General features: G+C 47.2%; 1 protein-coding gene across 5 annotated transcripts in view; it reads left to right on the forward strand.

Annotated features, from left to right (window-relative positions):
- Positions 1-13346, forward strand: part of Fam169b (family with sequence similarity 169, member B) — an 89251-nt gene that overhangs the window by 37680 nt on the left and 38225 nt on the right. For 3 of the 5 annotated variants that reach the window (NM_001013811.3, XM_030242739.1, NM_001374636.1), the window contains exon 4: positions 10302-10387. The exons of the other annotated variants lie outside the window; for them this stretch is intronic. In NM_001013811.3, the coding sequence (NP_001013833.1) occupies positions 10302-10387 (86 nt within the window). The remainder of the gene's footprint in view (positions 1-10301; positions 10388-13346) is intronic. 5 annotated transcript variants of the gene reach the window in all.

The raw sequence follows: 13346 nt of genomic DNA on the forward strand, positions 1-13346 counted from the left end.
GACGTTTTGTGACCAAGCGTAACATTCACTCTTGAAATTGCTACTAATTTATTTACAGTGTTTGGTGATTGCACGTCATGTGCACCCTGAGAAAAACAAGCAGGGAATTGAAAAAAATGATGATTTTTTTTTTCCTGGAAAAACATGTCCATTATAGCCTGCAGTGACCGCGAGTGCCAAGCTAAACATTCAGATGAAACCAGAGCCTCTGTGTAGACAGCCCTCTGAGGGGCTGTCTTGGTCCAAGGAAGATTGCGACACTAAGACTAGAGTGCTGTGCTGCCTTGGGGCAGGTGGTTGGCTTACAAAAGTGTGTGTGTGTGTGTGTGTGTGTGTGTGTGTGTGTGTGTGTGTGTGGTCTGATGTGAGCTGCACCCCAGAGGGTCTTGGAGGGCTTTCTCAGAACAGAAAGACCTTTCTGAGGTACCCCACACTCCTGAACAGGCTATTTCGACTTTGACGATGGAGGTCTTAGAGATGGAGACTGGGTACAGAGTGGGTAGATCTGTGGATTTCTTAACAGGAGGTGAGAGGGATGGACCTGGATCACTCCAGCTCTCTTCGCAGAATGAGCCTGTCCACTTGATTCTCCAGATGGATGGTTTCTATGCCTCTAGTAAACTCATGGGTGGTGCCTCTGGCAGCTTTGTCCTTGTAGCAGAGTCAGTGGAGGAGGAAATACAATTGTTCTGTCCCCAGACTCCCACCATGTAGAATGGGATGTCTCCTCGAGGATCCTCTGGGTTAGCAGGAACCCTGTTGGTTCCTGTGACCTAGTAGGCCTAGCATTTGTCTGTTTTAGCTGGTGTATGTATTTAAAATCATACGAAGATTGCTATCACCCTGGGGCATACCAAATCGTCTAAGCGGGGCGGTGGGAGCCCCACGTAGATACTTCAGATCAGTTAAGGGAATCGAGAGGAGGGTGAGTTCTGGCTGGAAACTCAGCTTCCTCTTAGGTACCCACGTCTTTGGACAGCTAAGATGCTCTATGGCCCTCAGAATCTTGATTTCCTTGGTCTGTGGAGGAAGCACTGCTCACAGCAACACCCACGTGTTTTGGGAACACCTGTTCTGTTGGCCATGGTTTGGGCTTTCCTCTTCCACCCGCTGTTGATTTATGATACATACTGTGAGATGGATTTAAACTGAGGGAAAGAGCATACCAGGAAGACATGCCATTCATACCAAGGGACTTTTGGTTTTTGGAAACTATGAAGGCCAAGGAAAATATTTACAGTGTCTAGAGTGGGGCCTTTTGTCCTGAAGGACAGGGATACCTTTGCTTCCATCCGTGCACACAAGAAGTTTCTATTGTGCCACTAGGGTGTCTGTCTGCATCTCTGCTTCCTGAAACTCTGGGAAACTTAGTGAGTTTGCCATGGTCCACCTTGGCAATTTTTAGGTTCCTTTCCTAGATAGACTAGATTTGTTTTCTTACCCTGGTATTTCTTAGTTCAACTGTACTTCAGGAGTTAGGCACCACGCCCTCCCTCAACTCCATCTTCCTTGAGTTAAAAATCTAGACCCATGAAAAACAAAATCACTTGAGGCAAGAGAAGCTTGAGAAATGCGGGCTGGGTTGGGGGAGGGGGCTGTGAATGTCCTGCAAGCCAGATGTTTTCTTCTCACGGCAAAAGGCACCCAAGTTCACGGGCGTTGGGGGGGGGTGTTTTCCTTTAAGGACAGCATCTGTATGGAAATGGTAGCCCGAGTAATGCAATGTGACGGTTGCTATGTCAACTGGTGTATTTTCCCCTCCCCTTAAATTATTGACCAGCACAGTCAATGTTGCATAAAAGTCGTGCAACGCAGTGGAATGTGTTTATGTGCCGGCCTCTGCCAGAAGTTTTCATCACTTTTTTTTTCTCCACTGCATGTATTTGCTTTGGGGAAAGATGGCCTGTCACTCGAGTTTAACTGTGTTCCCCTGCCCCAACCCCAACCCCAACCCTAACACAGATATTTCTAAGATTTGTAACAGGCCAGTGGTGACTTAAACTGCAGGGGATCAATAGAAAGGGAAGTAAGGAGTAGGGGGACTGAAACTCTTTTGGCTGTGATGAGGAAGTGCAGACCTTGGGGCAGTATGCGACTCCTTTGCAGATGGTTCGGGGAGGTAAGATGTGTGTTTCGGGGCACATGAAGGATATCTGTTCCTCTTAAATCCTTTATGGAGATGGTATGGGGCACCAGCTCTGTCTCTTTTACTCTGGGCTATGTGTTCTGCGGTCTCCTGGCTACCTTCTCCTTGCTGTCTGCATAGCCGGGGTTGTCCTCAAATTCCTCGTCATCCTTTTGCCTCAATGCGAGGGGTTTTGGGAATATAGACACGTGCCATCATGCCTGGCTTTCTTTGTTGTCTGTAACTGGCACTTCGTGTTCCATGGCCCCACTTGAGTCTTCCTGGTTAAGCTATTTCCTTCTGCTCTTGCTGGATGCCCACTTTGCTGACTGGGATAAAACCCACTACCAATGGGTTCGTTCTGTCCCCAGCACCTCCTACTTTGTCAGCAGGTTTGCTTTGGGTTAGACTCTCACTCGTGGGGTTGTGTTACCTTCAGTCTCCTCTTCTCCCTGCCTCTGACCGCATCCTTTTCCTAATCTATTCTTCATGCTTTAAATGCTTCATTCTTGAAAACTGCCCTTGTAAGTACACAGCTTTATATGCCACAGTTTGGATCTAGGAAAGCAGATAATAACCACAGTGTCCTTGTCTGCATCTATGTATGGCCACCCCAGTGGTCAGTGTTCATGCTACACTGGGTCATATACTGCAACTGTTGCTTATAGGAACATGTCCCAGTTACCCAGAGTCCTCATCTACATTCTGTGAAGCTGGGTACTTGCCTCTTTTGCTTGGTCTCTTCTGTGACTTATTACAGAGCCTGATACCTTGATCCAACTACTGTGGTCTCCAAGGCTGGATCCTGTCCCTTGGCTGGCCACCATCTGTTGCCTCAGGGTTGGTCTTGGAACGTTCTCTCCATCCTTCCCAGACAGTCTTAAAGTGCATGTCACAGTGTCTGTCATGGCCAGGTCACCCTGCTGGATCTCTAGTGCTGAGCACAGTACCTGGCACATAGTTGGATTTGCTGAATAGGTCCCATGATGCTTCCCTTCCCTCAGTGTGGAAACAGCTTGACAATATTGGCTCTGCTGAACTCTTTCCTTCCCAGGCTCTGCCACTCAGTGTCTGGGCCCATTCTCTCATTTATCTCCCACTGGACCCCTCTGCCTTGCCTGGTCTTCTACTGACCCCCGCCCTGCCTGGCCTGACCCCAGCTCTACACCCCTGTTTTTCTGTCTGTTTTAACCTGTGGGTACGGTGCTTGGAATGGGGGTGCTTGGAACCAGCAAGACTTTGCATATTCATATCTTATTCCAGTGGCACCATGGTCACACATAGGACCTCAAAGCAAGGATCTCAACTCTCGAGCCTCACCTGGGAAACAGAATGAGCTCATGTGGCCACCACATGAGGTGTCACCCCTGCCATCGCACCAGCTTCTCACTGAGTGCTCAAGGCATGCCATTGTGTCTACTGTTACTGCTTCGAGACGGAAATGGAATTGCGTCTCCCCTCTCCTTCCCTGGGGTCTGAGTGGCTGTCAATCATCTCCTGAGTGCACCCAGTCTGGCTTTGTTCCTTCTTAGGCCTTTGGTGTTGGTGTGGACACACCTCCTGGGCTCTTTCTTTTCTCACATCTGGAGTGGCTGCCTCTGCTCACCATGACCTCACTCATTCCTCTGGCCCCTTCACATCCTCCAGGATTCTTGATTGCGTGATCTGCCTTTCCTCCCCTCCCCTCCTACTGCACATAGCTTGACTGTGCTCATACTTTATTCTGCCTTGGGCCCAGGCACTCTCTCTTTCTCCAAGCTGGGTGTTTCCTAGGCTAGAGTGCCTGTTTAACTCCCAAGTGGGAGTGCTGAGTGCTGTACTCACCCTCCCCATGTATGTGCTTCCTGGGGAACTGACACTGTAGAATTTCCACCTATGGCGGGACCGTGTGCCATTTTGGTGTCTCATGCTGGAGCAAGTTGGGAGAGGTGGCAAAGAGGCATCTGAGCCATCTTTCCCTGACAGATGTTGCTCCTTCATCATAGCACTCTTAGTTTTTGCTAAGTTTGCTCTCTGCTGTGGCTCGAACATCTGTCCAGGCTTCTGGCTATCACAGCCTGTCCCTTCAATCTGGGCATGCAAGAGGGGTTCAGAACACCATGAATATGGCCACCGAACCAACTAAGCAGGCCTTATAGGGGCTCGTAAAGACTCAATCGACAAACACAGACCTTGTATGGAGCCGAGCTGGGTCCTCTGCATGTATGTTATGCTGTGTAGGTCAGTGTTCTTGTGGGACTCCCAACAGTGTATGGGCATTTTTGAGAACCCTGGAATTTTGGTTTCTTAAAAAAAAAAAAAAAAACACACACACACACACAGAAATATTATAAGAATGCGTTTTCATTTTACTCCCAGGTGTAAGGATGTGGGGCTGCTTCGGACTGTCCACAGCAGCTATGTTTGCCTCGTGCTTTAGCCAAACTGTGGTTTGCCAGCTGCAGATAATTTCTGAGTTGTATGATATTTAGAATTCTGGGAACTTTTCAGAGGGCACCCCTCGGCATCCTCTGCCCTGGTTCCATTGCAGGTACCACGGGAGAATGTACCTCAGCATACTGCATTACCTAGAGTGTAGACCTTCTCCTGTGCTTTCTAGAAATGTCCTTCGCCTGCCTTAAAACACTGCAAAGTGATGTGAAAAAGCCCGGAGAGGTGGCGTCAGTGGTTGTCAGTCATTTAAGGAGGTTGGTTATGGTTTGCTAGTAGCTGTGGTCGGAGAAGAAACAAAAGGAAAGAAATTAAATTCAAGGATTTTCCTAATTCCCTTCTCCCCTCTATACCCTATCTAGTGTTATTGGGTGAAACTGAGAGAGGGGAGAAGAACCCACAAAGTAGCAAAGACCAGCTACAGGGGTTGTCTCTGACTCTTTTGCCAGCACTCTTTTCCTCCTACTGGCTTTCCTTGTCCAGCCTTGAAATGACGGTTTGTGTCTAGTCTTATTGGGCCACATTCGGTGGATATCCTGAATATTTGGTGGATATCGCTGGGAGACCTGCTCTTTTATTTGAAGGGAAATGGAAGAAGAGTAGATCTGGTGGAGGAGGGAGGTCAGGAGGGGCAGGGAGGGATAGAAGGAGGGGGATATAATATACGAGAGAATAAAAAAAAAAGAAAGAGGATACTAAAACTCAAACAAATAATTGAATGATAGATAATTATCAGTGGATGGGGGAGATGGGGAGATATCGTTCAGAGGGTATAAAATTTCAGTTATGCAGAATGGCTAAGTTCTCAAGGTTTAATTTAAAGGCTTGGTGACAAAACATGAATAAATTGCATTTCATATGTGAAAGAAAATATCTTGGCATGGTTGCATATACGCGAAATCCCAGTACTGGTGGTGGAGAGACAGGCAGGCCCTTGGGGCTTTCTGACCAACCAGCCTAGTCCAGTCAGGGAACCCCAAGTTCAGCAACAGACCTTGCCTTAAGAAATAAGGTAGGTGTCACCTGCTGTCAGTCACAAGCCCCTCCCTACACACACGTGCATACACATGCTGCTCGTCTGTATGTGCACGTGCACACATACAGTCTGGTGGGCAGGGTCTGGGCAGACGAGGTGCATGTCCTAATCAGGAGCACCACGGTCAGCTTGATGCCCTCTGAGAGAAGAAAGGGTTGGTGACAGAAAAATGTGTGGGGAGTATCCTGCCATCCATTGGAGAGGATAGACAGGGTGACAGATAGCCAGCCGTGAAAGACAGACAGACAGACCGACACTTCTATGCAGACCTGAAGAGTAAGTTTTCCAGGTAGAGATGTCCTGTTACAAAGCTTTTTTTATTGTCTCATGGAAAGTGGAAAAGGCCTTTTCACATCACTTTGCAGTGTTTTAAGGCGGGCGGAGGACATTTCTAGAAAGCACAGGAGAAGGTCTACACTCTGGGAAATGCAGTTTGGTGAGGTACATTCTCCCGTGGTACCTGCGATGGAACCAGGGCAGAGGATGCCGTGTTGAGCTATGGATCGGGTCATAAAGCTCGTATTGGAGGAGCTGGTATTTGAGGCCCGGCTGGCTTTGAAGTCTGGACCCTCCTCCCTGTACCAGGTACCCAGGGCCGAGTCTGGATTCACTTCCAGCTGTCTTGCCCACGGCTTCTGCTGAAGCCCTTCAGATGCTGGGATCTGAGCGAGTGACTCAAGGCTTTGCTGAAATGGCATTTACAACCATTTCTTCTTCATTTCTTCACCCGGTGTCTTGAGTTGTCTTGACTGTGGTCTTGCCCTCGCAGGTGGGCCTCCATGTCTCTGCCTTACATTGACAGCCCGTCTCCTCTGCCAGCTGAAGCCTTAATCCAGTGATTCAGACTTTTTGGAGTTCTCTGAGGACACTGTCCCTTTCCCCGCTCTCTGCAGAGCTGTTTTTTTCCTCTGGGTCCCCATGGCAGTCGGTTTCAGCACCTCCATGCCTTGGTCAGGGCTGCTAGCTGGGCTCTGTCTTCCTCTGCAAGCTGCCAACCTCTGCAGTCAGGATGGAGGTAAATTCATCAGTCCCTGGGGCCAAGGTTCTGTGGACAGCTGGAAGCTCAGCCAAGGAGAGCTGAATTTACTTGATCCCCTTCTTGCCCGGGATGAATCTGGGCCACCGGGAGTTCACTTAGGGACTTCACTGTCTTAACTTGTTTGAGAAACCTTGGCTTGCCGTAGAATAAAAATCCATCAGCAACATCTTCCTTGTGCTCGGTGTCACCTGTCACTTGGAGAGAGAGAGAGAGCGAGAGAGAGAGAGAGAGAGAGAGAGAGAGAGAGAGAGAGAGAGAGAGAGAGAGAGAGATTAAATTGGTGCTAATGCCTTGGCAGTGCCTTTCATGATGATCTGGCCTGTTGGCTCCTCTTAGCTCTGGATGGGGGAGGGGTTGGATGGGGAGAGTGGGGAGTGATATTTAGATCTGCTAGGGAACTTTTGTTTTTTTGAAGCATAGGTGGTTTTATTTTCATTTTGTTCCCCTTAGCGCTGCCTAGATCCAGGGTCTCCCCAGTGAAGGCCCCGCAGCACCTGTCGGTCCCCCGGTGCTGTCACGTGTCCTTGCTGTGCCGTGCCAGCCTTGGCACGGGCTCTGCTGCCAGCTCCGTTGCCTGCATTTCCAGTCACTCCACTGATCAAAAGCTGCCGCATCCTCCGGGCTGGTTCTGGTCTGAGGACGGGTTTATTTTAGACGGCTAAATTTGACTGGATCCCCACGCTCATTGTTATGTGTCCTTAGCCATTGAAGATGAGTTTTGAAGAGCATCATGAGGCCATTTGAATCCATTCTGTAATCGTCCAACATGACGAAGGATGGCCCTGCTGTGCGCCGTGAAACTCGAAAGGTGCCCTGTCAACATGTTCGTTTGAACCAGTCTTAGAGAACCGAACATTTATGTTACAGGGGGGCACAGTCTGTTACTAGACCGAACAGCTTCGCTGGTTCACCTTGTGGGAAATAACAGCTTGTCCCCATGGCTGTTGAGAGCCCCCCTGCAAGTTCTAGTAGCTGCCATTTTGGAGAGTAATCACATTGACTAAGTGAAGGTGAGCCTCAGGCATTTAATTGGCTCTTCCCTCCCAGCCTGCTGCATGAATTTTCGAACCGTTGTCAGAGAAGCTAACAGGCAGGGAGAAGAGAGGCTGTTGGTCTTTGGAGGAGGAGGGGCAGGTTCTGAGACAGTCTTGACTGTCTGGCTTGTGCTTCTAGCTTGTGCTTTGTAGCCTGGTCCTCACAGATCTCCACTAAGGCGTCTCAAATAGCAGAACAGGGAAAAGAGGGGGAGGTTGCTGACCCTGGGTGGTTCACAGTGTTTACTAATGCAAACCTAATCTTAAATGACTTGGTTTTGATTACGTTGTCCCCCAAATCTTCATTTAGAAAGGGTTCAAAGGGAAGGTGCATTTAAAATTTAACATTTAATTTTTACTAAATTTACTAGATATATTGAAATTTTAAAAATTAAATTTAAAATTTAAAATCGTGTGGCTTCCCAAACCCATGGAATCAGGTACCTGGCTTAAGAAGTAGTTTTGTTTTATTTTTATTTTTTTAAAATATCTATTAATAAAAAGGCATAAAAAGTAACAGAAAGCAGGCAAAGGAACTTTTGTATGTGAGGTGAGAACAAAGAGGCAGAAGCCAGGGTGGGATTCACCTTTCAAGGCCTGACCACTAAGTAGGGATGGCCTGGTGAGACCGGAGTGGGCCTGAGTGAGGGGCTACCTTGGTTATTTGAGGCAAAAGGCTGAATACATGGGATGGGGGGCAGAAAAGTGTGAGGCAATCCACTCATTGATTGGCAGACAGGGAACACATACCCAGCCCACCTAGCAGCTTCCTAGACACTGGGCTGACGTGCTCGGGCAACCCTAGTGAGGCATCTGGGGCAGGGTGAATGTGTGTCTACCTGCAGACCTGGTTCTGAGGATGCTGTGCAAATGACCAGGGTGCTGGCGGCACAGTTAGTAACAGTGAGATAGGAGGAAGGAAAACTGTGCTCTGCTCCTGAGTCTTTGCTCCAGAGCCGCCTTTCCCAAAGATAGCTCCTCCCCACATGGTCCACCCATTCTGAAGATCATGCTGCGTCTCTGGCCTTTTACTGGATTTATGGTCCGAAGTCCAGAGCTAGACCCTCCCTCTGGCCCTTCTAACCAGTTGTCTTCACGCCACCTCCCTCTCAGCACTGCAGTGTCCTCAAAACGATGCCGATAATAGCTTCATTATGGGGCTGGAGGAAATGCACATGAAAGCAGGCAGGGCTGAGTCGAATGCCAAGGCATTGCTCAACACACAGGAAATAGTTGTCTTTACGCGGAGCCCATAGATAGCATTCGATCTTAGGATGCCTGGGGAGTTATGAGCTGTGCAAATGATGTCTTTTTAGAAAAAGATAACGTTGTTTAGAAAATTATGTGTGTGAGTATTTTCCTGCATGTGTGTCTGGTACCACATGTGTGCCTTGCGCCCGCAGAGGTGTCAGCTCTTCCAGAACTGGGTTTGTAGATGCTGTGAGCTGTGTGTGGCTGCTGTAAATTCTGAGCCTAGGCCCTCAGCCAGAGCAGTGGCTTTGCTCTTAGCTGCCAAGTCATTTCTCCAACTTCAAATGATTGGACTTTGATATATGTCTCTTCATTTTATTTTATTATTTTTTTATTATTTTAATGTGCACTGATGGTGTTTTGCCGCTGTGTATGTCTCTGTGAGAATGTCCGATCCTCTGGAACTGGAGTTATAGACAGTTGTGAGATGCCATGTGGGTGTTGGGACTTAAACACAGGTCCTCTGGAAGAGCAGCCTGTGCTTTTAACTGCTGTGTCATCTCACCAATCCTTGATATATGTTTCTTTATTATATCTAAGTACACTGTAGCTGTCCTCAGACACACCAGAAGAGGGCATCAGATCTTATTACAGATAGTTGTGAGCCACCATGTGGTTGCTGGGATTTTTAACTCAGAACCTCTGGAAGAGCAGTCAGTGCTCTTAACCACTGAGCTATCATCTCTCCAGTCCCTTGATAGATGTTTCTAATAAGAAAAAAAAAAAAAAAAAAAAAAAAAAAAAGAGGCAGAGTCTCATGTAACCCAGGCTGGCCTTGAACTTGCTATATTACTGAGGGTGACCTTGCACTTCTGACTCTCCTGCCTCTACTCATCTTCGCCCCTACTCCCATCCTTGCCCCTGCATGCCGGATCTGCATCAAGTATACCATTGAAGTCTACATACCCAGTTTATGTGGTGGTGGGGATTGAACCTGCGGCTTCATGCACAGTAGACAAGCATTCTACCAACTGCGATACATCCCCAAGCCTAAAAAAGGAAAATGCAATTCTTAACTCATCGACTGCTTCAATATTGGTTTGTATTTTGTTTTAGTCAGTGTCAGTGGGATATTTCTTTTTCTGAACCACAGACGGCCACCTGTAAACTACCTGTCTTGTTCCTATCAAGTGATACTGATGTGTTTTTATAGGACTTACGTAACTTATGGAGTTACTCCCGGCTGGGGGATTACCTCAGTGGTAAAGCGCTTGTGAAGCGTGTTCAGGGCCCTAGGATCTATGCACAACATCATAACGCAGCCCAAAATGTCACCTAGACCCCCCACAAAGCATGCAACTTGTCAGCCCATGCTATTAAAAGTACCACCTCACGGCTAGTGAGTGAGCTGTGTGGCTCATGCCTTTCTCTTGGTTTTTCCTTCAGTTGTGGCTGTTTACTTAAAGGAATCCTGGTGGTCCATCGAAGACATCCTAAGAACTTCTGATCCCACGCGGGAAGGGCTCATGAAGGTGAGGGGATATGATTTTAAGTCAATATTTGCAAAACAGGTTTTCAAGGTCTCTTTCCTTGGGCCCATGTTAATAAATTAAAGATGGATACCAAGCTCGTTTATCAGGAATCTGAATGAACAGTTTTTCATTCTCTTAAATATATTATTTATTTCTACGTGTGTTGGCATTACCGCTTGTACATTTGTGTGAGGGTGTTGGATCCCTGGAACTTGAGTTGTAGACAGTTGTGAGATGCCATGTGGATGCTGGCAATTGAACCTGGGTCCTTTGGAAAAACAGCTAGTAAATGCTCTTAACCAGTGGAGCCGCCTCTCCAGGGCTAAGACAGGGTTTCTTTGTGTAACCTTGGCTACCCAAATTCACCAGGCTGGCCTGGAACTCAGAGATCTACCTGCCTCTGTCTCCTGAGTGCTGTAATTAAAGGTACATCCCACTACGGCCATGCCGGAGCAGATTCCTTTTAATCCCCAGCTGCCTGAAGAGTGGGTTCCTCTGTGTCTACGCTGTTCATGTCTGCACACTTTTCCTGGGCTGCTCTGTGGGGAACCAAGTCTGACATTCTTACATAGCAAACTTTGCTTTGTCTTTTGTTTCTGAAGGCTGGGGGTCCAAAGTCGTGGAGTATATCTTTGGAGGGCTGTGAGGGAATTTGTTGCCTGCTCTATCCTTGCTTCTGCTTGCTCCAGTAGTTCGTTGGCCCAAAATGGCAGTACTTATATGCCTCCACATGGCCTTCTTTGGAAACATTGTCAGCCCAGGTTGAGAGTCCTATTTTTGATGAGGATATCAGTTGTATTGGATTTTGGAAGAAGAGTGCCCCACCATGGCTCAATTACCTATAAAAATTACAAAAAAGTTCCCTTTCAGAGATGCTAGTGGGGATTTCAGTATCTTTGGGGGGCACAGCTATCAGTTCTAGCATCTTGCCAGCAAGGAAAACAGGAGCATGTGGTGGTTGACCAGATAGCTAAGTACCACTCAGTCTGCTCTATCATCTAAGTCCCTTCTGTGCCTTGGTGTGTAAGCTTTAGCCTATTCCACTTCCCTGCTGTGTTGACAAGTGTTTCTGTCTGTATATTCAGGTCATGGTTATTGATAGGAGATTTAGCAACAGATCCGGTTCTGTCTGGCATATCTGTTGCCCCAGCTTCTTCATGGGGCTGGTCTAATTTCAGAATCTTCAAACCCTTAGTTGTGCACATGGAGACACAGGTTTGAATTACATAGTCAGTGAGTGACTTAGCTGGGTGTAAACTTCCGTGCCGCTGATGTCTGACCTGGAGCCTTTGAAATGTTGTAGAGCTGTAAAGTAGGAGGGAGCCTACAGAGGGATGGCGAGGGTGGAGTCACGTGGCTTCTCAGAGTGCACTTCTGTTGGGGTGCGGCTAAGGAGGGAGGCAGTAATCAGCCAGGAGATCTGACCGTGTGCCTCATAACTACCTGTTCATCTGGCTGCCAGATATATTTTAATGATGTGGGTGAGATAAAGATTCTTTACCATCTTGAAATGGTGTGTCTTTCCACAGCTGGTCTAGAAAACTACTTTCTGTTCAGTAAGTGCTGACTGAAATGTCAACATCTGTTCACTTTCAGTTTGGAGAATAACTTTATAGTGTCGTTTCTCCTATTGGACAATTAAAGCACTGTTTATGCTCTATGGCTGGGCTGATGGTTCAGGGAGAAACTTTGTTTTGCAAGCATAAGGTCCTGAGCTGGAATGTCCAGCACCCATGCAAAAAGCCAGGCATGACTGTGTCTACCCAACCCGGGGGTGGAGGTGGTAGTGGTGGTGGTGGTGGTGGTGGTGGTGGTGGTGGAGGAGACAGGTGAACCCTTGAGAGTTCCCTGAATGGCCAGCAGAGACAAGATGGCAACCTTTCTCCTCAGTAAGAGCCTGTCTTAATACAGTAAGACCAAGAGTGACTGAGGAAGACACCCAAGGTCCTGCTCTGGCCTCTGTGTGGGTGTCCATGGTCACATGTCAAGTACACGCACCTTACCAACACACCAAGCAACACATACAGATTGAAAATTTTAAATTAAGTCCTGTTTTTTAAGCAAGTTTCATTGACATGCAATTTGCATACCATAAATTTACTGTAAAAAAAAAAATATATATATATATAATTCCATGATGTTTAAGGGTCTTCAATCAACCACTTTCATAACACTTTCATCATTCTAATTCTGTTCTTGGCTGAATGACAGTCCAGTGTATGGATGGACATTTTATTATCCCGTCTTCGGTTGATGGATATTGAGTAGTGTGTGCTTCTTAGCTTTCACGAACCTCTTTGTATGACTTTTTATGAGAACATGCCATTTTGAATTTTCTTGTATATAAACCTAGAAGCATAATTATTGGTCACATGGTTTCTTTCTTTCTTTCTTTCTTTCTTTCTTTCTTTCTTTCTTTCTTTCTTTCTTTCTTTCTTTCAGATCTATTTATTTAGTGTATGTGAGTACACTGTCATTCTCTTCAGACATCAGAAGAGGGCATTGGATCTCATTACAGATGGTTGTGAGCCGCCATGTGGTTGCTGGGAATTGAACTCAGGGCCTCTGGAAGAGCAGTTAGTGCCTTTAACCGCTTTAATCTCTCCAGCCTGGTATCTCTCCAGCCTGGTATCTCTCCATTTCATGTTTTGAGGAACTGCCAGGATTCCCTGCACAGTAACTGTACCACCTGACTTTCCCACCGGCAGTGTCCACAGGCTTCAGTCTCTCCATGTCCTCAGCAATATGAACTGTCGTATACTTCCTCTAGTCTCCATCTGTGGTGGGCATGGGAATGTCCCCCACAGTTCCAAGTACTTGAACACTTGACCCCCAGTTAATTGTGCTGTGTGTGGGGTTATGGAACCTTTAAGAAATAGAGCTTTGCTGAAACATGTCACTGGAGGAGGGCATTGAGGTTTTAGGATCCTGTCCCACATCCTGTTCTCTGTCTGTCTGT

This window comes from Mus musculus, chromosome 7, assembly GCF_000001635.26.
Source record: "Mus musculus strain C57BL/6J chromosome 7, GRCm38.p6 C57BL/6J".
Lineage (NCBI taxonomy): Eukaryota > Metazoa > Chordata > Mammalia > Rodentia > Muridae > Mus > Mus musculus.